Source organism: Pundamilia nyererei, unplaced genomic scaffold (assembly GCF_000239375.1).
Source record: "Pundamilia nyererei isolate P.nyererei 1_Seehausen unplaced genomic scaffold, PunNye1.0 scaffold00018, whole genome shotgun sequence".
NCBI classification, from domain to species: Eukaryota; Metazoa; Chordata; class Actinopteri; order Cichliformes; family Cichlidae; genus Pundamilia; species Pundamilia nyererei.
The window spans coordinates 2,049,459-2,077,073 of NW_005187419.1; the positions used below are offsets into that span (position 1 = coordinate 2,049,459).

The window sequence follows — 27,615 nt, forward strand, 5'->3', positions numbered from 1 at the left end:
AAAGACCTTCAGAAATGCTGGATAACTTTTTTGTTCAGCACCACTTTAAATAATTACAAGAAAGTAATAATTACTTTTGCTCCTTGAAAGTAAAATATTAAGAAATGAGGGATGGTTCAAGACTTAAAATATAATAGCTATACCTTTTGTGCCAATAGATGTTTTAAAGGAGAGTGCCATGTTACTGCCATACTAAATACTTTCCAGAACTCTTTCTAGTAGAACACAACATTTAAAGCCTGAAGGGTAGAATATACGTCAAACTAACAGTTTGCATGAGAACAAGGGAAAAATCTATATATTTAATCTCCTGACTGTCAACAGCAGCTGGTTCAGACTCATGAACTCAGTTGAAACTAATAAATATGATCTGGTTTAAGTATTAAACAACTGGTAAGCGGCCCAGCAGTCATGCTTTAGTACAAACAGATATTCAGTTCAGATCATGGTTTGTTTGTTGAATAATCGCTAATTCTTTCAGAAAGTTCACCCAGACCTTAGCGACCAGTTTTACCGCTAAGATTAAGATCTGAATACCAGCTTTCAAGAAGCATTGATCTCATAACTCACTTTATGAAATTAGCATGTGTAAAATGAAAAATAAGTAAATAAACATCATGTGAGTATTGTTGATAATCGCATTAGAAAGGTTATCACGAGGCAGCTGGTCGGTTGAACCAGTCAGTGATAGTGCTTCACACATGTCTGTAAAGTCTGTACTGTGAACTACAAAAGCTTTTAATTTAGCATAAAATTAAAAAAAATAAAGGAGATGCAGTGAAACGATAAATAAATAAATAAGACGTGCAGAAGGAATGCTGGGTAAACACGCAGAAAGTGCGAGCAAATGCTTTTGACAGATTTCTTTGTTCCTTAATCCTTCAAAGAGTATTTTATTCTGAGCATTCACGACCTTCACAAACAGTGTTTACACTTTTAAAGCCATATTTAAAGGCAGCTTGGATATTTTTCTTTAGTGATGAGACAAATCAGCCCTTCCTCATGTTCTAACAGCTATTTATTAGCATTTAAATAATATATAAACTATGTGGAATATTTTGGTAATGCAAAAAGTGCTGGATTTGAATCTATAACTTGTCTTCAAACAGGTTGTTTTCATCATTTTACACTGCGTTAAGTGAATAGGAGCTGCTTCTGCTTATAAGAAGAAATGCATCTATCAATGAGAAAAGCCTCTGCATATTTTGTCATATAGCGGTTAGCAGTATTCATGCCGGATTAACACTCGTGTCCCCCAAAAGACATTCAAAGTACTCGCAGTGTTACATGACATGTTGTTGCCGTGTTTCCTTTCTGTTTTGTATTCTCAAGGTAAGACTGCTCTGAATGGTGGGTGGCACTTCGGTTTCCTTACAGGAAGTGCTGACGTTAATGAATGGTAATTTTTCCTCAGAGGAAAGAGTGGGTGACACGAGTTCGTTGAATTAACGTGCCAGTTTATTTCGAGACCCCAAAACCTCTGAGCAGAGCTTTAAACCCACCCGTTTGTAACTCTGTAAAACCCTGGTGTGACTGTGACGGGCTGAAAGAGGACATCAAACACACAGATGATGTTTCAGGGCCAGTGCAAGCGGGAGTTGTAGTGTTGTTTATGTTCCCTGAAAGCTGGAATCTAGTGCACCTTGGCTCACAAGCGAAATTAATCGGACCGTGTCAGCAGAGAAGGATGTCTGTTATTTGGATTGTTTGGTCTCTTTTCACACATACGCAGAGCTTTTCTCTATTTTGAAGCTCAGAGCTTTCTGGGCGCTGGATATCCCTGGGAGAACACTCTGTGAGGGTTTAGCTGTATTTCTTTTTTGTTGATTTGTCCTATAATCGAGACTTTTTTAAGAGCTCGTTGAGTGGTAGGGATACTTTGAAGCTTCCCCCTGCTTAGAAGTCAGTCTCCTCCAAGGATTTAGCAGTCCACTTTAGCACTTTGTGTGACTGGCATTAATATCTGTGACATATATTGGTTGGACAGAGCCTGCTAATTTGCTTTTAAGACAACAAATGTTCAGTGGCTGTTTCAATTCACCTGTAATCAGAAGAAGTGGGAATAAAGCAGTCCTCCTCATTATGTTGTTTTTGCCCTTTGTGGGGCATTATCGAGAACCTTGTGCAGCTGGTTTAAGAAAGGGATTTGATTTATTTGTTTTTAGCCGTTGTGCAATGCTAGCTGGAACCTCTTCGCTTGGATTTGTATCCAGGCGTTCTGAGCTCATAAATTTGCATTGAATCTGCACAGCGGGTGAAGTTGTTCATTGTGTGTTTGCCAGTAATGTGTGAATATAGTTGGGGGGGGGTTTACTTAACTTGCCGTCCAGTTGCATTTTGTTTGGTATCTTAGAGAGCAAAAGCAAACCGTGGATGTCGGAAATAACGAATGTATTTAACTTCCAATTAATCAGTGAAATGAGAGGCTGGTGTTGGTGTGGCGTTGGATTGAATTAGTCGAACTGCTTTTCTTTTTTTTTCCGTTTTGCGTGTGCGTCAGAGAGCGAATATGAGAGAAGCACAGGAAAAAATTTACTGGCAGTACAGTTTGCAGTAAATTTATATTGGACAACAAAAAGCTTGAGTGACTGTGAGAATGGCTTTGAAGATGGAGCAAAGGTTATCCTTCTTTTTCAAAAGAATGACAGTACAAATAAAAGAGACTGGCAGCTGATAATCTTTGATGGATGAGCGAAGGCAAAAGTCAAGTGCATTTGTGCGTTTGCTTCTTTATTCTCATAAACAAAGACTACAGATAAGCAGCAGGAACACTTTTGCAGTTCAAATAAAAACTGCATATTAAGTTTTAGACCAGCCAACAGGCACAAGGAACTAAAACATTTTATTTTGCAAATGCTGTGTTTGTCAGAACTTTTTTCCTATTTATCTGGATTATATTTTGCCCTTCCTTGTTTTCTGAAACGATATAAAAACGTGTGAGTCATCCAACTGAGATATTATCCTTTTGTATCAATTCCAAAGGCTTTTTCTCTCAATTAGTACTACTGTTTCCAGAAAACCAAGCCAAAAGTGCTTCATAGTTTCTGTTATGGGAAGAGAAACACATTAGAGGACATTAAGTATAAGGATCATTTTGAGCTACGATAATAATCTGCAGTAACTGCTTCAGTAAACCTCTCTGGTGGTATAAACAGCACTTTAGTCTCTCTTGCTGCATAGTGATTTTTGTCCGTTATGGCTGTGGGTAATTTATGACGTCAAGCCACTGCTGGTATTAACATGTGATTCTTTAATAACAAATCACGGAAGGATTTCTAAGTGACATTTTTCTCCACTCTAACTTTCAGCTGGCCTTACAGTCTTGCAGAGGTTTCAGTAAGTTTACTTTAATTTGAGTCACAACACCATCAGTGTGCGCTGTATGTGAAAAGATGCACATTACAAGCAGAGCTGCAGAGGTGATGAGTCAAGTGACAAGTTTCCTATATGCAGTGACGAGTTGAAATATTCTAGACAAAGCCTTGAGATGAAACGGTTTGATTGAAGCTTCTGCTTTGAGAGAGACAGCGTTTTGCCTACACGCCTCAAGTGGAAGCAACTTTTTAAGGCATTAATGGCAGTGAGCTTGAAGAAAGAAAGGCAGGAGTGCAGAGGAGCTAAGAAGAAGACTTATCCAGACTGTAAAATAAAGATGTCACATTTTTGTCTAGAGCCAACATGTGGCGTCCTGATGTTTTGCTTCTTCAGGGTACAACCAACAGTGGTAGTTGTCTCAGTCGTCATGATTTGATGTGTTTTTACATATTAATGGATGAAAGGCATGGCCTTTAGGTGGTAGTTTAGATAAAGCAACTGACATTTTTCAGCCATTTAAATGAAACCTGAGTGAACATTTATAGAGCCTCCCATTGGTTCAGGTTTGAAGCATGACTACTCAAAATCTTACTTTAAAAGAGCTGTTTCGACTGTGGTTTTACTCTGTGGTAACTATTATTGTTAATTATTGTTATCAATAACTTGCAGACTGGATGTTTTAGTAAATTATACTGTATATAATTTTTCAAATTCATTAAGGATGTGGTTCATATTCTGACAATTTTTTTTAAAAATGTGAGCCAAATGTGTTTTGCTCACCAAAATCTTTCAGATATTCAAGTAGACTGGATTCAGCAGTATCCCTGTAGTGACAACTGAAGTGCTAATTAGCCGTGCCAAACAAGCTGTGTTGTTGTTTACACGCAGCACCCGTTGAATGACGCTCTTCTGTTAGCGGGTGATGCTAATAATGCTCTGCATTTTGTCGTGTTTTACAAACGTAGTATTTTTTAGCGCCTTTATGTACTGCTGTGGTTATAAAGTTGCAATGAACTCTAGTTTTCTTCTTCTTCTTCTTCTTTTGTAGTAATCATTTAGGGAATTGAACCTCTCTTAATTCTCTCTAAATCTGATTTCTGGCAACACTGTTGTTTTTTGTCTTTTTAAATGCATCAGCTTCAAAATCCCCACATAGTGAAAGAACCTTTCAGGCTTGGGAAGAATGTTCAAAAATTATGCTATTATGTTGACATGTCCAGTTCATCTGGAATAAAGTCAAATCTGTTCAGTGGACTTTCCCTTTTTCATGCTTTTTGTTAAAGCTCTTGTCCTTGTGAAAAAAAAGAGAGCTTCCTCAGAAGCGCCCAAGTTTGACTCACTTCCTCCTTTTGGTCTCTGTCTCTTTCTTTCTTTCATTCTCTGTCTCTCTCTCTCTCTTTCTGTCTGTCTCAGGTTTGTGGTGCTCCTTTTTAGAGTTTCCTGCTCTTACATGGTAACACAGAGCTGAAGGTAAGGTGGATTTTATTTATTTAATTACTTGAAGCCAAAGTGAGGTTGGTGATGAAATAGCAGTGACATGTTACAGTGAGCTTCCTGTACATGGAAGAAAATGGCAAAGGCAGAACGGCTGACTTGCTTTTACAGTATATTTAAGGTTCACGCCAGGATGTTTGTATATTGAGGTCAAAGTAAAGCAGTTGCTTGGGAGCATTTCACTTTTTCTTGGAGATGAGAACTGAGGTGCTACTGGTTGTCAAACCCTGTTTGCAGCCATGTCTTTAAAGATCTGTTGAACACACTAAAACACCAGTTTGTCCCACTGTCTTCTGACAGCACAGCAAACACTCTTTTAAGCTGCAGCTCCCATTATGTTCAGCATTGGTCTATTTATATGTTTGTGAAATACAGGTTGGTGTAGAAAGAAAGTCCTACACCCACGATGGGTGTCACAGAAAGAGGTGGTAGAAAAGTTTTGTGCTCTTCCTGTCGGCTCCTCCTCCAATCAGCTGATTTGCAGTTTTGGGCTGATGCTCTCTGCTGATTCCTTTACAGATAACATGTGTAGGTTATTCATTTAAAAAGCACTTGACTGTCTTTTCAAAAATCAGTCTTTATGCCTTTTGTGTGCTTGTAGTTTTCTTTCACACAGGCAATCGGAGAATAGTTTCTTGACATTTAACATGCAAAAAATGCTTATAATGCTTTTATTTTTTTTTTTTTTAATAAATTTTGCTTATTTTGAAAATATAGCTGTAAAGGTCAGCAGGTGAACTCTAGGACACAATGAGAACCATAAGAGCACAGGAACAGTAGAATAGGCTTTGTGTCGCCAGATTGTGTCGACAGATTGAGTGGAATTACCTTTTTGACCCTATTTCACCTTGGTCTACAAAGACATATAGTCAGTTAGCAAGCATGCATGTGAGCCCAGCTATTAGGCATTTATGACATCCACATGCACAGGAAAAGGCTTTTGAGTCGGGTTTTTGTTTTGTTTTGTTTTTTAATCAAGTTAATTTATTGTCTAATTGACACATGTTTTCTTGTACAGATGACAAGAGGTCACTTGTGGAAGTCATGGGATATTTTTGTGCAGGGAAATGGCTACCGTTATTATGCTTTATCTGTAGCAAAACGCATGTTTTCACATGTTCTTTATGAGGGAGTGCAGACTAACAAGGTAAAAAAAAAAAGCACTCTTCAATCGGTATAACGTGGACAAGATATGTGACAGAGACATAAGCTACAATGGAACAAAAAAGAGCAATGACAAAGAAGAGGATGAACATTTTTTCCTTTTGTTTTTGTTTTTTTGTTTTTTGATGCATTGTGTAGTATCAATTACATGTACGTGGATATAAAAACTATACATGTACTGTCAAGCAGAACCACTGACACCACAGGCACCTACAAATACACACATGCACACGCAAACACTCACACACATACACCACAAACTTCCCGCGTACTCATATCTCTCAGTCTTTTACTGACAGTGACTGTGCCAGTTTTGAGAAGGGTGAGTGGGTGTGTTGACTGGAAACAAGCAGCAGTGACCCAATACAAAGCCCTCTCAACCAAGCCATAGCCCTCAGTGTGGAGTTGTTGGCTCCACAGAGGAGCATGTTTAAGTCCTCAACATGTTCAGTGAAGGAGAAAGCGACCCAAGCGGGCCGGGCAAGTGACCTGGATCTTCAGTCGTAGAAGGAAAACAGAGACATGTGTATTAGTCACTTCGTAAAGCGGACTTAATCAAGGTATAAGAAGATAGAAGTGTTTTAGTCATTTATTTACCATTAAAACTATTTTTATCTGTATGACTGACTCTTTTGGGAAAATGTTAAATACTTCACTTAAGTGATGTTCTTTCCCCAGTACATTTAAAACCTTTGTAAAGCTGCTAAACCCACATTGTATCCCAGCTTGCGTCCGACAAACGCAGCTTGTATCCCCGATATTAAAAAATATCTTTCTCAAGGATTAAAATGATCAGAACAACACTTCTGGAGGCATTCTTCTCGTGCACAATTTTACAGCAGGTTACAAGTGTTTGTGGCGTGTTTTCATGTGTGTGGCAGAAGATGGGAAAAGATGTGCAGAGTAAAATCCATGTAAAATAGCCTGGACTAATTACTACTGCAGCTGAATCCAATTACCGCTCGGTGGAAAAAATTATAAATATTAAGTTATAACAAGTTATTTTACATGTGGTGTCTGGGATGTCTTCTGTGCTTTTGCAGAACATTACCAGCTGGGATTAAACACCTGAATTGAAAAATGAATTTTTGCCATAAATGTTTGTAACTTTCTATCTGTGTAATATTACACTATACTTTAAATGGCTTCATAAAGTGGCTTTTATTCCTTTTAATTGTGTCATGCTAGTTAATGAAAGGTTTTTAGGTTTATGCCAAATAAACATGTTGTTTGTATCATTCCTCATACTTCAGCTGTTTTTTTTCTTCCTTTTTTAAAAACAAAACAAAAACAAAAAAACCCCCAAAACTCACCACCCTTCATATTCTTGACAAGCTATGGTTGTTGTGCTGATTTCTGCAGTCTTTGTAAAGGTGAGACACTTGGCAAATAGTAAAATGAAAGCGAAAGTTTCATAAGTTGATCCGAAGTGACCTGAAATGATCTTTTTCTCACCACTTTACACCCCTTTAGTTACTGTTTTCAGTTTATGTGTAACATATGTTCCCTGCACTCTAATTAAGAATTCTCCCCTTTTTCAGCTTAAGGGTGTTGAAGATGGCGGTGTGGATCCAGGCCCAACAACTGCAAGGAGATGCCCTCCACCAGATGCAATCTCTGTACGGTCAGCACTTTCCAATTGAGGTGCGACATTATCTGTCCCAGTGGATAGAGAGCCAGCTCTGGTGAGTTTATTTGATGCACGTGTGACCAGAGAATGTAAAGGATGTTAAAAAAAAACATCCTAATCCTATTTTTGTAACATTTTGATTTGTTCTGTTCAACATCTTACAATTTATCGTGTGTGTTTGTGTGTGTGTGCATGTGTGTGCGTGTGTGTTAGGGATGCCATAGACCTGGAGAACCCACAGGAGGAGTTTAAGGCCAAACGCTTACTGGACAGTCTTATACAAGAGTTGCAGAACAAGGCTGAGCACCAGGTTGGAGAGGATGGTTTCCTTCTTAAAATCAAACTGGGACACTATGCCAACCAGCTCAAGGTGAGGCTTTTATTCGAACGCCGCTGCATTCTTAATATAGTTCCCATTTAGTGCTTGGTTACCTGGCAATAGCTATTAAGCAATAGCTGTTGTGTTTTATTTAGAGTTGCTTGGCTTTGATTTGCAGCGGGTACATGTGTATCAGCTGTGGCTTGTTTGTCAGACCCTGATTTGATCATCTGTGGCTACAGAAATAAGGAATGGAAAGTACTGGTACTCCAAGTACTGGGAATGTCAAAAACAAGGCATTCAAAAGCAACTCTGAATGAATAATAAAAACAAAACGTACTAAATCTCAGTATTACACCTACCCAGACTGTAGCACTGTTTTAAGAAGAGCATAAAATTGTTTACAATGTCACAAAATGATGTGATTGATGTGATTAGAAGTCACAGCTGTTCAGCTTAACTGCCTCCCTTACTGTAGTTCTCAGAAAGAGCACTTGTTGCACAAAATGTTTTAAGAACAGGTTGTATCCACTGAGAGGAAAACAACAGGACGGCTCGAGCGAGGGCCTCAGTAGCTAGCCAGCTCTGCTATTTATGATCGAACTCCCTCTTCACAGATCTGTTCTTCTGTTTGTTTTCTCCCCTCCCTGAGACCACGAGGAAAAACAGGGAGAATGGGGCAGGCTGCGCACATCACACTGCAGTCCTGAATTCCTACCACACTGTTTCCCAGTTTATGGCGCTGAGCACACGTGTATTCGTGTAGTTGAGAGTGACATGTTAAATGTGTCACTTGGGTTCCTCTCTTTCCTGCAAAAGTCAAAAAAATGCAGATATATAGCTACTGTGAATGATTTCTCTCTTTCTGTGCGGTATGAAGTGAAAGCAATTCAACTTGAAACTTAATTCCTTCACTTAAAACAGGAAACAACAAGAGTATCACCCGCAGTTTTAAACTGAAACAAGATTTTGTTACACTGTAACAGACAAACCACTTAACTAGGCGTATACTAATGAGTCATGGACCTATATGAAGTGTGCTCATTAACTTAATAGGTTTTGGTGTGTCTGCAGTGTTAGCTCCAGAACCTTTGATTCTACTAAATTGGCGAGCCCTGTGTGCAGAAGCCGCTCTACTCGTCAAGAGCTAACAGGCCTTAACACAGCTCATGTGCTCCTTGTCTTTCAGAGCACGTATGACCGCTGTCCTCTGGAGCTGGTCCGATGTATCAAACACATCCTTTACACAGAGCAGAGGCTCGTCCGAGAGGCTACAAACGTAAGTGGGATTCGTGTTTGTGCATCGAACATGTATAAAAATAAATCATTTCTGAGTGTATATGTGAAAAAGTATTTGCCACATTCCAGTTTGTTACACTTATATTTTCAGATCGTCAAGCCTATTTTAATATTAGACAAAGAAAAATACAAAATCCAGTTTTTTAAATGAAGATTTTATTTATCAAGGGAGTTAACCAAACTCTTCGTGACCCTATGGCAAAATAACCCCACCCCCAGCTTGTAAAATCACGATTTAACTGTGATTAACTGCTTTTTTTTCTTTGGAAAGCTGACATATCTTGCCACAATCTCAAGAAACATGAGAACGGCTGAGAAACAAAGTCATTGAAATCTATCAGCCTGGAAAGGGTCGCAAAGCCATTTCTGAGGCTTTGGGATTCCAGCGAACCACAGTGAGACCCATTATCCACAAATGGAGAAAAATTGGAACAGTGGTGAACCTTCACGGGAAAGGCCGACCTAACAAAGTTACTCGAAGAGCGCTCTCACATTTGCCAACACACACTTTGATGATCCTCAAGACTTTTGGGACTGACGAGACAAAAGTTGAAGCGTCATACCAACAGTAAAACATGGTGGTGGTAGTGTGATGGTCTAGGGAAGCTTTGCTGACTTAAATCCATTTAGATTTATGCTTAAAGGCTTCAGTTCAAAGCGAGCAAACCATTCATGCTTTAAAACCCTCTAATGTGGCTGAATTAAAACAATTCTGCAAAGATGAGTGGTCCAGAATTCTTTCAAAGGGATGTGTTTTTTAATTTACTCAGGTTGTCTTTGACTAATATTAAAATTTGTTTAATGATCTGAAATATGTAAGTGTGAAAAGTATGGAAAAACCAAAGAAATCAGAACAGCAGACACACAAACACACCTGTGGCTTCATAGCCCGCAAAACGCAAACTACATAATGGTGGCTGATTCGGAAAGTGGATAACTATTCTGTTTCCTGTATTTGTTTATCCTAGAGGATCTCCTGAGTTCATTGTATTCGAACATTATAAATGTGATATCGTACCACAGCCAATACAGTCATGCTTTAAAATGGCCTTGTAAAACCAAACCATTTCTATTTCCCTACTTTAACAATGCAATATACAGGAAAGTCAGATATTTCTCACTTTTATAACTTGCAGTGAGTTATAAAACCATAAAGCCAGCCGTGCGTAAGACATCTTCCTTGAACTCCTGTGGTGAATTGATTTTCAGTCACAACATGCCTTTTCTGTTAGTGGAGTTAATTTTGGCCCGTTCAGTCTGAACCTTTAGGTACAGTAATGCACTTTTTCAAATTGTGGTGACCTTGCACTCTTCCTGAGGATGCAAATACATTTTTTTCCTTATCAACTTCCACCGTTGCCACTATCCTTGTGCTCCCAGAGAATTTTTACAGTTAAATAGTGCAGGTGCTGGGGTCTAGCCATCAGTCAGTGCATCATGTTCATTTTGGTTCCGTAGCTGTCTGTCTCTGTTTGCTGGTCTCTCAATCTCATATTTTGTAATTGACAGTCAAACTCTCCAGTGGGTGGAATGATGGACAGCATGTCTCAGAAATACCAACAGATCAACCAGGCTTTTGAGGAGCTTCGCCTGCTGACCCAAGACACTGAGAACGATCTCCGCAAGCTCCAGCACAACCAGGAGTACTTCATCATCCAGTACCAAGAAAGCATGCGCATTCAGGGTGAGACCAGACGGCTTGCATCTTCTTAGCGCTGCACGACCATAATGACAGAATCAGTGTTTGTACTAATGCAGTTTTCACAAACTTAACTTATACCTACTGCAAATACCAAAAAACATATAATTAATGTTTCTAACTGTTGTTAGTCATTTAGATTTGCTGCTGTACCATTTTAATTCCTTGTTGAATCAAGAAACAAACTCTAGTTTATCTACTCTGTTTGTTTGGTGAGCAGCTTGCTTAAAATAGATCTTTCTTTTTTTTCCCAATTATGCTGCTCCCTTTTGGTTAATCAGTCTCACTTAGTCTGTTGTGTGCCACATGTCACTGTCCAAATTAAATATAAAAGATAATTCTTCATACAGCTATCTGAATTTTGTGTTGAGTCATGTAGTTTAACAGCGGGAAACTGACAGCTTCTGTAAAACTACAGATTTTTCACGAGTGCGCCATGTGTCAGACAGAAAGCATCGAGCTTTTTTAATATCTGAGCTATGCAGGAGGGGGAGGAGGGGGTTTTCCTGAGTAAATCATTATTCCTCAGATGGGACATGAATATTGCATGTGCACAGGTTAGAAATTGTTACTGCTTCTCTTCTACTCCCTCTGTCTTTAACTTGTCTCCCGTCTTCAGCTCAACTGGCCAGCCTGGCCACACTGCCCCCTGCTGACCGCCAGCTACGAGAGCCAGCCCTTCTGAGCAAGAAAAACACTGTGGAGGCATGGCTGACGAGAGAGGCCAACACACTACAGAAATACAGACTGGTGAGACATACTTGCACTTACTTATTTCGTTCGTGTGTGTGTGTGTGTGTGTGTGTGTGTGTGTGTGTGTGTGTGTATCAATGTGTAAATTACACTCCATAAAGATAAAATTAACTAGAACACATTGTGGAATGAGATCATATCACTGCAGTGCCAGTGCAGTTGCCAGATTACACCCATCCTTGAACTGGGCCTTGGTTTTGATTTTAAACTGTACAGAAAATCTTGGACAGCTGATAAAATCTCTCCACAGACAGACATATAAACACCTGGCAAAGAGGTTGAAGCCAACTTTGTGGTAGTTGCTGCTACAGCTGTTGTCTCCCAGACATTTTATCATGATGACTGTCACACACATACACACACAAAGCTGGTCCCGCGTTTGCTTTTTGACTTTAAGTAAATAAAGTATGGTATATGTAGGTAACACTACACCCACAGTGAAATCGGCCATCGCTTTGATTTTAGTTACAACCCTGTAAAGTTTTGTGACCGCACCTTGTTTCGAGGCAGTCACATCCAGACGGACATGCAGAATGAGCAACTGTTCTCTGCAGCTTTTGTGGTAGTTGCAAACATTACACTCCCTAAGTTAAGTCTTTACCCCTTTTAAAAGCGTAATAGGAGTAACCCTTGATGCTTTTTTCTGAACTGAGCCATTTCTCTCATATTTCGGGCCTGTTTATAGCATAAAATGACTCAGTTTGCATCAGAATTAAGTGAGCATGGTCTCTGCATATGCAGGTATACTTGGAAAAACTTAGAAACTCTTTTAATAGTCGTCAAACCACATTTTTATTGACATATATACTGAGGTGGCAAAAGTAAGAGTGAGGTAGAGGTCACCAAATGAGGAAAAGAGTCTCTCCATAACCACGGTTTACTTCGATGACGCACAAATTTGTAGCCCACACACAGATTCACAGAAACATTTGACCAAAACTTGGTTCTGGTGAAGTACATGTGTCTTGCTTGCTTGTGTGCAGGACCTGGCAGAGAAGCACCAGAAAACACTGCAGCTGTTGAGGAAGCAGCAGACCATCATTCTGGATGACGAGCTGATCCAGTGGAAGAGACGGCAACAACTGGCAGGCAATGGGGGACCGCCGGAGGGAGGCCTGGACATCCTTCAGTCCTGGTGAGTTGCTTTTTTTTCGCTCTACCTCCCACCAAGATCACAGTAACTAGACTCTCTCACAAGGCAAAAGGTCACAGGTTTAAAAGCTTGCTTTGGAGTGGTCCTGTGTGGGGGGTTTTTCAAAGGTTATTGGCAGGCATAGGCTGTCTTACATATTTTCTATTTTTTGCTTTAACCCACCGTCAGGGATCCCTGGCTGTGAGCCATTTACATTTTTAAAGGCCTCACTTATTCAGCCAGATCTGAAAGTTTTAGTAGTGTCAGCTACTTAAATTCTGTCTAATATAGCTGAGCTCAGCTTTCAGGAGCTCAAATTAAAATAAGTAATGGTGAAATATAATATTTCTGGCACTGGTCGTGTTGATCTTCAAGTGTTATTCTTACTTGTGTGTCTTTCTTGTGGATGCGTGGCTGGATTGGTGCCAGGTGTGAGAAGCTCGCGGAAACGATTTGGCAAAACAGGCAACAGATTCGGAGGGCCGAGCATCTCAGACAGCAGCTGCCTATCCCTGGACCTATTGAAGAGCTCCTCAACGAACTCAACAGTACTATCACAGATATCATTTCAACACTGGTCACCAGGTGTGTTTGTGTGTTTCAAGTTTTTCTACACATCAAAGGCTGCAGCACCTGGCATGCTTATGTGTTGTCTGCAGGTTTTATGTAGAGCTGTGCAGCTCACTAGGAGTCGGGGGGTTGGGGGGGAATATGTTAGAAATATGTGGAACCACTAATGTGCGCAGCTCTTGTTCGTGTTTGTCTTGCTGTTGGTCCTTAACTCCAGCCGTGAAGAAGACAGTAGCCATTACAGAGCTCTGAAGTGTTAAAAACCATACATATGATCTCTGTCTGCTCAAGTCGGATTTTTAACCAGGCAGCATTAAACGACTACACGGCATGTTTACACTCAGGCTATGTGATATTTTTTGGACTTTTTGCAATCACGTCTGCATTTGTTGAATACCCATAAATCTCCACTCTGCATACTCAAATACGAACACTGAGGGAACATCAATGAGGGGTCATAAATGGCACATTAATCTTATCTACAACTTTAATTTATTTTGTGAGTGTAGGCCAGTGTAGGCGGTGGGTGGATCTTTTTTGCACATTGAGGAATTGCCTTTTATGCACTCAGGTTACTGAGTGCAAAAAGGGCAATGAAAGGGCAGGTCTGCTTGTGCAACTGGTATTGTGGTCAATGGAGTGAGAGATGTCATCTTTGTAAAATGAAATTACTCCGGCATTCGAAATTATCCATCAAATAATGTAATTCAATCCACATGCAAAAATGTTGTTAAAGTTTGGGTTTTCTTGTCTCTCTCTTACACTTATTGTGTGAGTGTTAAAGGAAACATGAGAGCTCTTTACCTTGTACTTAAGCTATAATCCTGATGCTGCCGCAGCCTGTTGTGGTAAAGCGAGCTGAGCAGAAGGCAAAGCTTTGCTGGACAGTCTGCTTTCCTTCCCTGACCTATGGCCACAAGCTATTGGTAGTGACACACATAACCTTCCTTCAAGGGGTGTTTGGGCTGCCCTCAGATATGTCAGACATGTCTTCTAGATACCCTCTTTTTGAGGTATTTTGGGCATGGCCCACTAGGAGGAGATCCCAGGGCAAACACAAAACATGCTGTAGAGAGCTGGAACATAAATGTCTCTGAAGAGGAGGAGGCGGTGGCTGAAGGGAGGGGTGTCTCAGCATCTCTGCTTAGATTAGATTACTGCAACCAGTTAAATAGTAAAAAGTGAATAGGTGGATGGACTATTCTATGGTATCCGATAATGCGATAGTGGGGAGGTACATTAATACACATAGCACTGGTAACTGTAGACATCAATAATCCACCATCAATACCTCTTTTCTCAGGGTAGCCCTTGCACAATTTAAGCTGCATAGCTGTTACCAATATCATATATTACAATAACCTCGATCCATAGTGCTAGAGTCTGGGTGGTAAAGGGAATTTTCCATTATGGACTTTGGCTAACTGCCCCCAATAATGACTCCCACACTCCCACATAGACAAGTACACTGTACACTGTATTAAACTGCATAAACAAAAGTCAAAAAGTGGGGTTTCAGTTACTGTAACCTATGGGGATTAGACCTTAAAAGTTAAATTAAATTTAGGATTTGACTTTATGTAATACAGAATAATGAGTGTGAAAGCAATGCACTGAGCATTTGCATTTTAGATTTCATGAAATACGTACGAACCCAGAGACAAAGAATGCAACTATACAGATATGCAGAAACAAAAAGCATACACTGTTCGAGAGCTTAAAGGGAAGGAAGTGCACAGGGAACTTGTTTTAGTCCATTATTTTAAGCCCCAAATGCACATATGCCAGTATCTTTTAGTCATCCAGCATCTCTGAACAAGAAGTATTCTGAAGTTTGTGACAGTGTCCTCTCTCGCTTTCCTAGTAGATTCCCTGCAGGGACCCATAACCCACTAAGAAGTCATGTCATTGTCACAACGATTTTTGACTGGCCACAGACAAGTCTGAAACAAGACAGTAATGCACAGCTATCAAGCACAATATAAATGCAGATTATGTTTCCTCCTATCTTTACTCCCTAGGAGCCCCGGGAGGTTTCACACTGGCAATTGCAAAGTGCGGTCTTCTCATAACCACTTAGTTCAGCAGTATTTGTTTGCTTTCAAGCTTCCTCTGAGCCTGCAGGATTAATCATTACGCTGATTCTGCTGTTATCTCACTTCTTGGTCTCTTTAATGTTAATGTGGAAATCAGAAAACGGCTACACCGCCATACAAAAGAAGCACCAACTCTTTAAGAAGAAAGTAATTGTTAACCCTGTCGGTTAACTTGAAAGCGATTACTTACATGACCTTCAAATAGTGCGCAAGGCAGCAATAAAGGTCATTTTGAAAGGTTAATGTTCTCAAGCCTGCAGGTCATTAGAGCATAAAGAGTTTGGAGTTTTTATTAACAAAACAAAACAGTTCGCTGAACATTACCCCATCATTACCCTATCATAAAACATGCTCCATCCTTTATATGCTTAAAACTTTTTCCTTAAACAATTAATGCCGTAGAGAGTGCACATACATAACAGGTTCTGCTGCAGTGAGGTTACTGATCTCCTAATATTTGTTCAACTCTGCCTTTCACTAAAGTTCACTAAACTACAGCGATACCAGTCTTTCTAGCTTTAGTTCATTGACTCGTTTGCATAGTTTGCATGTTCTTCGTCCCTTCTTTTCTCTGCATGCTTAAGTGTTTCTCACAGTTTCCCACAGTCTAAAGATATGCTTGTATAGGGCTGTGCGATATGACCAAAATCTCATATCCCGATATAAGAATTCTATCGTCCGATATAAACGATAATAACGATATAAATCACAAAAAAATTATATGTAACATTTTCTGTAAATTCTGTGAATCTCGGGCAGCTCGACTTGCGTGAAGTGTTTCCAGCTGCGCGTCCTTTACCCGGAGTCAAGTGTTTTAACCGATGCATGAAACTATACATTTTTAGACATAAGTTGTAACAGCCGCAGTTTTCTTTGTATTTATTACACGGCGTGCTGCGGGTTGCCTGTTCTAACTTTTGAGTCTAAGGTTTATTTTTTTAGCACCTGGCGGCTCTTCTTTACTTCTCATCCATAAATAATCTGCTCTTTCACGTGATTCATTTTATTTTGAAAAGTCTCAACAGGATCTTGAGCTTTATTGTGAAAGGTTTATGTGGAACATAAACAAGCGGACACGCGAAGGTGTCACCGTCGTTGTTGCTAACGGCAACGCATAAAACAGGCGCTTGTCCGTCAGTAGTGTGGTTATTTACATATAAGAGAAAGAGAGAACTTTAAGAAATTAATATAGCCACTACAGTGACCATCAGAACGATGAAAAAATATTGCCGTAAACAGTTTATTTTACGACACCACGAAACAAACGATAGCGTAAAATGAAACGATAGATGTTTTTATATCATCATCCGATATATATCGTTATATCGAACAGCCCTATGCTTGTAGGTTAACTGGCAGCAGGTGTGGATGTGACTCTTAATGCTTACCGGTCTCTCTGTTAACCCTGTGATGGACTGGCAACCTTTCCAAGGCCTACAATACTTCCTCGCATGTGTCAAAATACGCTGTCTTGGCTATTAAAAACATATTACAAGTTCATGGTCATGCAGCTTAAGTAGGATACGTTTGCTTTTAAGTTGCTTCTCAGCTCAAAGTAATCATTAGGTTGTGTTATTGGGCCAATCACGCAACAGACAGTAAAAGCAAAAGAATAATTTCATAAGAGACCTGTTGTTTTACTGAGCAGTGATTACCTTTATGACCTCTATTAGTGGGAACAGTTACAAATAAGGTCATTTTCACCTTGTGAAGTTTCATTTTCAGGACAGAGTTTGCAACATTCAACACCAAATAATTTTAACATGTTTTACATCATAAATCATTCATGCTGTCTTTTTTATGCTTTAAGCCTGTTTTATCTTTTATTGAAACAGTTTCAGTGAGTAGACTATAAGCTTAGTTATAGGACAAGTGACTTTTTAGTGCACATTCTCAAAGTTGTCAGTCTTCTTTCTACAGAACGAAAGCAAAAAGCTTAAAAAATCCACAGTTGAAAATTGTGTACATAACCTGCACAACTGGAATGGAAAGTTAACTGTTTCCTAAACAATTGTTTCAGTTGAAGCTGCAAATACTCAGCAACAATTTAAGACCGAAGTAGAGCTTATAATCTGTGCAGCTGTACTAAAGTTCACTAAACAACAATGATACTGATCTATTTTGCTTTTGCTTGGAACAGATGGAATTTGACACTGACATATTTGCAAACCCCAAGATTTCCTCACGTACACTGTTGGTTGTTCATGTGACACTGATACATACTACCAGAGCTGTTATTTGACAACCCGTTAATTAAATGGACGGGTGGTTGGATGTCGCTTTAAGATGTGCATATAGTGGCAGTAGGTATCTGATGATAAAGACATTTGTCACACTCTAACTGTCACTCTTCTATCCACAGCACATTCATCATTGAGAAACAACCTCCACAGGTCCTTAAAACCCAAACTAAGTTTGCCGCTACAGTGCGCCTTCTAGTGGGAGGCAAGCTGAACGTACACATGAATCCCCCACAAGTCAAAGCTACCATCATCAGCGAACAGCAAGCCAAGGCCCTCTTGAAAAATGAAAACACAAGAAAGTAAGTTTGGTGCATTGGTGCAAATGGACTAGTGCTTTTCTGCTGATCACTCAAAGAGCTTTATACAACATGCTTCATTCATACAGCATATACATACATCCCCTTTTTTTTAAACGCTCAACTTTTCGCATTCCATCTTCCTTGACAGAGAGAGAGATAACACTGCAATAAGTTACCATAGCGCAATTAAGATAAGCGGTTTGGTTTTCTTCAGAGATTACGGGATCCCATGATGAACTCTGGCCTAGTGTGTCCCGAGACCGCACCACAGAAACATGACTGGAACTTGAACAATGTCTAAGAGGAATCTATGGTGTGGACACAGAATCCGCATTTAGCCTGTTCCACAGCCTCGTTCCACATTCCTCCTAACTAATAGAAACCTTACAAGACTGTAGGTCTGCCAGGCAGCTAGTGGGAAAGTGGCTGAGCGGCTACATCTTAGCAAAATCTACAGAGCAAATCTACATACATCTGCTGCGTCTCATCTAAACCACTTGTCGAGAGACTTCTGCCACAACGTCTCGCTCAAAAGCATGTGACTAAAGAGGGACGCCACATGAAGTGTAGTCTAGTAATGCTAAGCGTTTTGTAACTGCATTTAACAAACCAATTCAACAAACCAGCAGTGTGCGCATGTCAGTAATTTAGTATGTAGGCAGTGTCTGAGGAAGTGAGTAGTGAATGAATGTAAAACCAAAAAGCACGACATAGCTCCACCGGTTAGTGAGGAAATCGAAGAGATAGAAAGTGAGCAAGATGGTCTTGCTAGGCAGCTTAATAGTCTCCTGAGCCCAACTTGCTCAGGTGTGGTTTCTATCCAGGTTGTCTCCACCCACTAATTTCCAGGAAGAAATAAAAACATGCAGGCTACAAGGAAAGACAACAAGAAAACAGCCCTGAACCTGCCATACTTGTGTTTAGTGTTTAGAGAAGACTAATGGTGGCAGTTAAACCTGCCAATTATGCACGCAATACCCCCCCTACACACACACACCTACCAACCACTCCCTCCATACAAAACAAAAAGCTCCTGCTGTGTAAACATGCATTTGTAGATAATATCTAACTTTATTGTCTCTGTGTTTCAGTGATAGCAGTGGTGAAATTCTTAACAATAACTGTGTGATGGAGTACCACCAGACTACGGGCACTCTGAGCGCCCACTTCAGGAACATGGTAAGTATGAGCTATTAGGGAAGATTATTATTTCCATGTAAAAAATAAATGAATAAATAAAAAAAGTAAAGCTGAAGTAGTATTGCCATTGTTCCTTCTATACAAAAAGTATCTTAGCATTTAATCTAAAATAATAGCACCTTGCTATTTGCTTTCTTTTGCTGCACTATACACGAAACAGGTAAATAATAAAAATGTCTTGGGTCTATACAGGAGAGTTGCTCAGCCGCTTATATAAGGGAAGTAATTGCCAATCATTATGTCCCATATAGCATTTTTTCCCTTGGATTAAAATTGTGAACAGTAGTCCTTTGGAGGATCGGCCTGCAGCTTCAGTGAAGTTCTCCTCTTCGTCACTAATGTTGTTAGCAACAATCTCCAGAGCCCTCCAAGGATTATTCACATATGATCCCAATAATCTGCATGCATGTACTGACTGTGTGTGACGCTTATAAGCCTAACTGCGTAGTTAATACATACCATTTGTTCTTGCACATCATTTATCATGCAGTCTTTAAAGAGGATCAAGCGATCGGACAGACGAGGAGCAGAATCTGTCACAGAAGAGAAATTCACCATTCTGTTTGAGTCCCAGTTTAGTGTTGGAAGCAATGAGCTTGTCTTTCAAGTGAAGGTAAGAGGATGTAGGCAAATTAATGAATAAAAAACACTATACTTTAAATACACATGTGTGTGCGTGCATGCACATGCTGCAAGTAAGAATCTGGCTCAAGTACTCCCACTTGTTCCTTCTGTCTTTTTCCCTGTTGTTTTTATCATGTTTAAAAAAAAAATTATGAAATGCAAGAAATGTTTTATTGTGCTGTAAGTGCATTATTTACTTTTGCAATTTCCTCCTTTCTTTCTCTCAACAGACATTATCACTTCCTGTAGTGGTGATTGTTCATGGTAGCCAAGACAATAATGCCACTGCAACTGTATTGTGGGACAACGCTTTTGCAGAGCCGGTACGTAAATGTTTCAGAGATATTGCATGCAATGCAAACCTTCCTGGAACAAGCATTAAATAATTATTCAGCTTAGTGATATTTTTGTATCCTAATGCAGAAGTACTGCGTTAACTGAGGAAGGCCTTGAATCAAATATTTCTGAAGCGTGCACATGTTTAAATAGTTTAGCTCTTACAAAATAATTGCTAGTTCTTTAGATGTAATGTAACACGTGCAGCCCGGAACTGAAACACAAGTGCGTGTTTAAATCTGTTTTAAATTTAGGTTTTTAATGTAATTATTAAATATTTAATTTTTTTTCTTTAAAAAAAAAATGTTTATGCAAAGGCATAACGTGTGTGTCACTTATGTTTTGTGTCTGTGTGTTGTATCTGGTGATGTGAGTGAAAATTCTTTGCCGTTTTCTTCGTGTGTTGCAGGGCCGGGTGCCTTTCCTCGTGCCAGATAAGGTGCTTTGGCCTCAGCTGTGTGAGGTCATCAACATGAAGTACAAGGCAGAGGTGCAAAGTAATCGAGGTCTGTCGGAGGAGAACTTGGTATTTCTGGCTCAAAAAGCCTTCAGCAGCTCCAGCAACAACCCTGATGACTACCGGAGCATGACTATGACCTGGTCACAGTTTAACAGGGTTAGAAACGGCCTCTTTCTTACTCATGATCCTGTTCGTCTCTATACATGCACACAGCTTTTATGAAGAGTATTCCATATATCTGTTTTAGCGAAAGTATAGATTTAAAACGCCTGCAGGCAAAGTTCAGTTAGTCATTTGCACCACATACTTGTTCTTCATGAAAGGATTTACTATTGCTGTGTTATTCATACATAGAAATATTTCTTGCTCCATTTGCAGCAGTTCAAGGGGTTTAATCAATTTACCTCTGATATAACTGAACCTCTGAAAATGAGCGACTATATATCAAAATAGCTGTACTTCCTAATTAGTTAATGCAATATGTTTTGTTAAACTCCTTTAATTCAACATGAAAGACTTCAGTCAAATCTTGATTGTTTTATCTAAAACCTACTGTGCTGGTGCACAGTGGTAATATGACAAAAATTGTGTCATTGTCCAAATACTTACCCACCTAAGTGTAGGTCGGTTTAATGGGCTTGTTTATCCGCACAGGAAAAAAAAAATGCTGAAAGCCTCATTTTCTGCTTCTAAGTAGCTTGTGATTCAGAAAATGCACTCAGATTCACCACAGGCCACGGGTCTTATTAGATTACAGGAACATTAAGTTTTAATCACTCCAGAGATGTAAGTATAGGTTATAGAAATATGCAGAACTTTACCCAGAGACGTGCACAGCTGCACAAATTTTAAAATCATAAAGAGAACTGTGATTACTGTCAGCGGTTGAGGAGATTTTCATTATTATAGACTGAATTGGGTCATCAAAAAACATTTTAACAGTTGTCAGTTCAGTCTGGGGTTTTTTTGTTTGTTTGTTTTTCATGTGTTTTAAAAAAAAAAAAAAAATTCCCCAAACTATGCCCCTTTACAGGAAAGCTTGCCAGGGAGGAACTTCACATTTTGGCAGTGGTTTGATGGTGTGATGGAACTCACAAAAAAGCATCTGAAACCACACTGGAATGATGGGTAAGGAAACTGCTGAGGGTTTTTGTTCAGTTTCAAAAGATTCAAAATGAGGAGGGACAAGAACGAGGCACAATTTTTATTTTATTTTATTTTATTTTATTTTTTATTAATGTCTCTCTTCCTCTATTTTTAGAGCCATCCTGGGCTTTGTGAACAAGCAGCAAGCTCAGGATATGCTCATGTCTAAACCCAACGGTACCTTCCTCCTGCGCTTTAGTGATTCTGAAATTGGAGGAATTACAATTGCCTGGGTGGCAGAAAATCCTAACAAAGCAGGTAAAGCATGCAAAACACAAAATTTCTCCATTTTTGTTTTTTAAACCACACCGTTCATCAGACGGGCCTCTTTCTAACAAGCACAGAAGCCACAGAGAAATAAAGAAATCCCATTCAGTTTTTCTTTTGTTGCTGTTTTTTTTCGCAGGTGAAAGAATGGTTTGGAACCTCATGCCCTACACAACCAAAGACTTTACCATTCGCTCTCTGGCTGACCGCATTAGTGATCTCAACCACCTTCTATTCCTCTACCCTGACAGACCCAAGGATGAGGTTTTCTCCAAATACTACACTCCGCCTCTCTGTAAGCGTCCTTCTGAGCACACTGTTACTTTCAAATTTGAATCTCACAGCTGCGAAGCCTTCATTACTGAATGATGATCACATCGAGCCATTACTTATTCTGTCTGCCTGTGCTTGTCTGTTTCAAAGCTAAAGCAGTTGACGGTTACGTGAAACCACAGATCAAACAAGTTGTGCCTGAGTAAGTTCCCGTTCTCTCTTTTTCTCGTGTCCTTCCATCACCGTTTCCTCTCCATTCTTTTCTCGTTGCCATCCACCCAGCATTTTATTCTGTAAAGCACAATTTAGAGTTAATCACAAAATACTGGGCCATGAATTCAGATCAGCTATTAGCTAGCTGTTACAGTTGGAGGAGGCCAATTAAGCGCGGCCTGGGTTCCTGCGCGAGCTCGTCTTCCGCTGATCATAAGAGTTAGGCTTGTTAGTTAGCAAGGCACGCTCCCTGCCTTTCTCCACAGTTGGTTCACCTGCAGATATGGAAAACGGCCATAATGATACAAGAAGGCCTGAAAATCATGCTGAGGATCGTTGCTTAGGCAACTACTGAACACAGGCTCATGGGGGGTTGTTGTTTTCTTTTCTTTTTTTTTCCTTGTGTCTATGTGTAGATACATTCAGAGATGTATACGTACTTTGTTCATTACCAAAATGTGGTGTTTTGGTTGTTTTCAGGTTTGCCACAGCCAATCCAGACCCAGCAAGTGGGAATCCAACTTACATGGATCAAGGTGCCTCTCCAGCACCTGTCAGTCACCCTCACGCCTATGGCATATATCCAGCTATGTGAGTTTACAACATTTTTTCCGTGTCCCAATTTTGTGCGTGCAAGGAGTTTCTTGTAACTCCTGCTGTTTGATCGCCGTTATGCCGAAAGCTTGTGTGAGTGGCCTCTATCTATTTCCTGTGGCAGGGCTGACTCTATGTTGGATGCAGATGGAGACTTTGACCTAGATGACACCATGGACGTAGCGAGGCATGTAGAAGAGCTTCTCCGGCGGCCTGTAGAGAGCCAGTGGAGTGGCCAGCAGTCGTGACCTTTGACCGTTTAACTCGCAACAAAACCAAATGAGCCCTGCCCAGCAACTTGCCCTACTCACATCGACATGGTTTAATTCCATTGGTCTCTCTCATTTTTTTTTCAGATTGCTATAATGTGAAATGTTCATAATGGTTGTGTTTTTTTTTTTTTTTTTTTTTGCTTTCCAGCATGAAAACATGCATGCCAGTGACTTCATATTGTTTTTATTTGTGTAATCAGTGTTTGTAAAAGAAAGTATAATGCAAAACCTCTAATGTTACAATGTTATGAAAAAGAAGTAATGGTCACTCACATAGTGCATGCATTTTCAATTGATTTTAAACTGATTTTTTTTTAAAATATGCTACTGTATGAAGTTATTTTAGAAGTTGAATGTTTTTATTTTATATTTTCTTCTTTGTAAATGGGTTATTAGTATTTTATTAGTGACATTGAACTTGCCCTTTGACAAAAAAAAGAAAGAAAAAAGAGAAACTTTGATGAAAAGTTTTGATTTTGCTCCTAACAACATAATCCGAGTCACTGCTCTGGAGAGTTACAGTCATTTTTTTTCAAACCCATATACACTAACCTAAAGGCAGAGTGACTCTTTGCTCACTGACAGCACACACGCTTCAAAGATACACATGCACAAATTTAAGGTGTATTTGTTTCTGATTTGTTCACCAGCTGAAAGGAGGGGAGAATTATGTACCTCCCTTGCTCTCACAGGGCTACTTTTTCTTCTGTTTGTACCTGAAATGCAAATCTGAGCATCTACCCAGTGCTGCCTGCTTGTCCTCTCAGGTCCCTCTGTGCCCCTCATCAGTGCTACCTCGCATTATTCCACTGACAGTCTCTGTTAATGATTCTCTTGTTGTTTTCTGCACCACATTCTCACCAGTAGGTACGGTCAGAAGTTTTTCTTCTTTTAATCTGCATTATTTTTTGTGAAGACGATCCCTTGCTGCACAGGCTAACTCTGTTGGCTGTTTTTATGCTTGAAACTGCTCACCTGGAAAACACCGGAATCATGAAGTGTCACGTCTGATTGTTAATGCCTGAATATTTGAGGCTGTTCTGCTCCCTTGTGACTTTTCGGCCTTTCAGTGCATATATATATTTTTTTTTTTTCTTTGCATCTATGAACGAGTGCAGACTTCGAATGCTTGCACATACTCACAAGCTGCTGGGTCATGTTTAGGATTCTAGGATGTTGAACTGTGTCAGTGTGTTTCTTTACCTGACTTTTGATTTCCCCCACCCGTCCACACACACATAAAAAAATAATTGTCTTGCATCTCAGGAATGAATCACTTTGCTTAACTGATGTATAAGCCAAAAAGAAGAGATCTATGTATACGAAATATATGAATTTATTTTCTCTATCTTAATTGTATTTTATTATTATTATTGTTTCACTGGCACTCCCAAATTGAATGTAACCTTTTGCATGACCGTACAATACTCTCTCCGTCAGATAAGAAGTCCCCCGTTGACCATAAGTAGCAACTGAAAAAGGACGCACGGCAACTGGAAATTAAAGGTGTAGTTCTGTGTTTGTCCAGTAAACACAACAGTATTTGAAATATTTCTTTTCCTTTTTTAAAAAAAACAAAACTTTTTCTTTTGCCTCACTTTCTTTCCTGTTTTAGAAATCTCAAGCTACATGGACAGTCTTGTGCTATGTCTCTCATTATCATCACTTCTGAGCTTTGTTTCACTGTAGTCTGTGTATTTTTTAACGATATAGATGGCGCTGTGTGCTGTTTTATGTACGTACCCTGTTTGTGGTTTGGGTTTATGACTTGGAAGTTTTCCAAGCGAAAAAGCTGTTGGGTTGAAAAGAAGGAAATAAAGTTTTATAAATAATTTGAATTCAATCTGTAGGAATACTTTGAATTTTAAATGTCTTGTGCTAAATATGTTTTGTATGTGCAAATATACAGAGTAAAACAAGTAATATGTCATAATATGCAGTACAACATGATATCAAAGTGATGGACTAATCGATATTCGATGAGGCCTTCCATATGGAGAAAACAAATCAAAGTAATTTATGCCAGATTAAGAATGTGAGCTGAAGTCATCACCAAAGAATCTTGATTCTTGACATTGAATTAAACGACTAAAAAACAGTACTTTAAAAGTACATGCCTAGCTATTTGCATGAATATATTGACTATTGCACGAAGCATACCACTGTGATTTAAAGTTTTACACGTTTCTCCGCCAGGCAGTTGTTTCCTACCATAAATTATAATTCACCCACACTGCCTGTGAAGCTTTTGAATGATGTTAAGCTGTTTTCCAACGGTGTTAACAGGCTTGCAAACTGGAGCATGGAGAATTCAAAATGCTTTTCATATTGCACAATGAAAAAATACGTGGCATTGGGCCAACGATAAATGCAATTAAAAACACAAGATTCACATTCAGTTATTTTGAATGATCAACTCTAAATAGTATAGAAACGGAAAGCTTATTGGAAAAATAATAGACCATTTGTCAAAAGTCAGATCACCCCTGATCTGGGGCAGGCCTAGAATGTCCCATCCCCAGTGCCACCATAGTTTTGCATATGACAATACTGGTTATTAAAATAAGCTAGAATTAATACTTTGAGCCTAGCTGCAATTAACGTTGACTTATAGATACTAAAACTGAATATGTTGCATAATATAATTTGCATAGCAACCAAAATTGCTTTATTTTCTTGCTTTTAGCAGCAACTGACACCTCTAATTGTCCCTGAGCACAATTTGAATCAATAACATTTGAGATTTCAACACAGGTGGTTGATTGTTACACTGGAAATGCTATGAAGGTGAGTCTTACGTAACCCAGTAAATCATGAAAAATGAGGTTTAAAGTTCTGTTGGAAAAATACACCCGTTTCTTCATGAAAGTGCAGATTTCTGACATTTGGTGTAACAATTTGATTATTACTAAAGACTTTTTACTGATCCATCTCACGTGTAGCTTTCTGGATTTCACACTTATTTGGCTACATGCTTATTTATTATATAGGCTATACAGTACATAAAATCAAAAGCCAGTAAGAAAGTTATAGACTATGTCTATATGAATGATGTGCATACTTGCTGCATTTGTATTTAAACCGTATTTGATACATATTACAGAATGTAACACCAATGTGTAAAGAAATGGCTTTGAGTTGGCCACCCCATCTCATTTTCATGCCACCTTAAGAAAATATCTCTAGATCCACCCTGGTGTCTTCCTCTATTTGAAAGGAAATTATTTCACATGCTGGGAATCTATATATCAGCTCGTTTCTGCCATCTAGTGGAGGCAGGAAACATGGCTTTGTGTGGTTTTTTTGCTAAATTGTCACTTATCTGGTTTGTGTCATGCCTAGATAAGAGATACATTATTTTCCATGGAATTCAGTAAAACTTAACCACATTCTGCCCATTTTTTTACTATTGCTTTTTATTTAAACAAATAAACAAACAAACTATTATTATAGCGCAAAGGCTTGATTTTGCATATGAAGACTCAACAGACTCGAGTAGTTTTCCTGTAGAAATTGGGCCTAAAATAATTTACAGTACAGAAGGGACTATAGAACAACTGCAGGTAGGTCCATAAGTTTAATGTGCAGGGCTTTACTTTCTGATTAGTTTTCCAAATCCTGCAAAACCGACAGATATTAATAGAAATTGGATATTATTTGAAGTCACAACCCAGTGAAGCATGCTTAGTTACTGTAGACAAAACTGAATGTTGACTGGAAGCGTCTGCAGCAAAGGCCCGGCAGAACATCTTAAAGAAGACACGGCATTTGATGATAACCATTGATCGTGGTCTTCAGGCAGTCATTAATTGTAAAGGATTTTTTATCAAATATTGAAAAGAACAATCCTTATTTAAAAACTATATTTTACCCAATTAGTACTGAACCTCGTAGTTAAGGGAATTAGGCATTATAATGGCTGCAATTCCCAGTTAATGCAATATTGTTTGATTTCAAATTCACTGTAGTGGTGTACAGAAGAAGAATTCCCCCCAAAATGATACAATTAAATAAATTAATAAATACTGAAGATAGAGAAAGTGAGATATATGAAATTGTGCTTTTATAATTAGGCTACAGTAATTATGCTGTGTCCATTTGCAATGAAAGTAATAAAATATATATGATATGTCAGTTTTGAGGGCGCAGACTGTTTTGTAGGTCAACCGAAAAATAATATACTTTTAAGGTGTGGTTATCTCCTGATGCTTCGATGT

General features: G+C 39.1%; 1 protein-coding gene across 2 annotated transcripts in view; it reads left to right on the forward strand.

Annotated features, from left to right (window-relative positions):
* stat5a (signal transducer and activator of transcription 5a) overlaps positions 1 to 23,794 on the forward strand; it is a 51,130-nt gene extending 27,336 nt beyond the window's left edge. The window contains exons 2-20 of one of the 2 annotated variants that reach the window (XM_005726080.1): positions 4,729 to 4,785; positions 7,515 to 7,658; positions 7,817 to 7,973; positions 9,112 to 9,201; positions 10,731 to 10,905; positions 11,540 to 11,670; positions 12,657 to 12,808; positions 13,235 to 13,390; positions 17,834 to 18,013; positions 19,105 to 19,192; positions 19,704 to 19,826; positions 20,068 to 20,160; positions 20,583 to 20,789; positions 21,667 to 21,761; positions 21,895 to 22,037; positions 22,186 to 22,341; positions 22,470 to 22,521; positions 23,013 to 23,123; positions 23,251 to 23,794. In XM_005726080.1, coding sequence (XP_005726137.1) covers positions 7,531 to 7,658; positions 7,817 to 7,973; positions 9,112 to 9,201; positions 10,731 to 10,905; positions 11,540 to 11,670; positions 12,657 to 12,808; positions 13,235 to 13,390; positions 17,834 to 18,013; positions 19,105 to 19,192; positions 19,704 to 19,826; positions 20,068 to 20,160; positions 20,583 to 20,789; positions 21,667 to 21,761; positions 21,895 to 22,037; positions 22,186 to 22,341; positions 22,470 to 22,521; positions 23,013 to 23,123; positions 23,251 to 23,374 — 2,361 coding nt within the window. In that variant the 5' untranslated portion in view covers positions 4,729 to 4,785; positions 7,515 to 7,530 and the 3' untranslated portion in view covers positions 23,375 to 23,794. The remainder of the gene's footprint in view (positions 1 to 4,728; positions 4,786 to 7,514; positions 7,659 to 7,816; positions 7,974 to 9,111; positions 9,202 to 10,730; positions 10,906 to 11,539; positions 11,671 to 12,656; positions 12,809 to 13,234; positions 13,391 to 17,833; positions 18,014 to 19,104; positions 19,193 to 19,703; positions 19,827 to 20,067; positions 20,161 to 20,582; positions 20,790 to 21,666; positions 21,762 to 21,894; positions 22,038 to 22,185; positions 22,342 to 22,469; positions 22,522 to 23,012; positions 23,124 to 23,250) is intronic. The other variant, XM_005726081.1, reaches the window with a different exon arrangement.
* Positions 23,795 to 27,615: the final 3,821 nt, after the last annotated feature.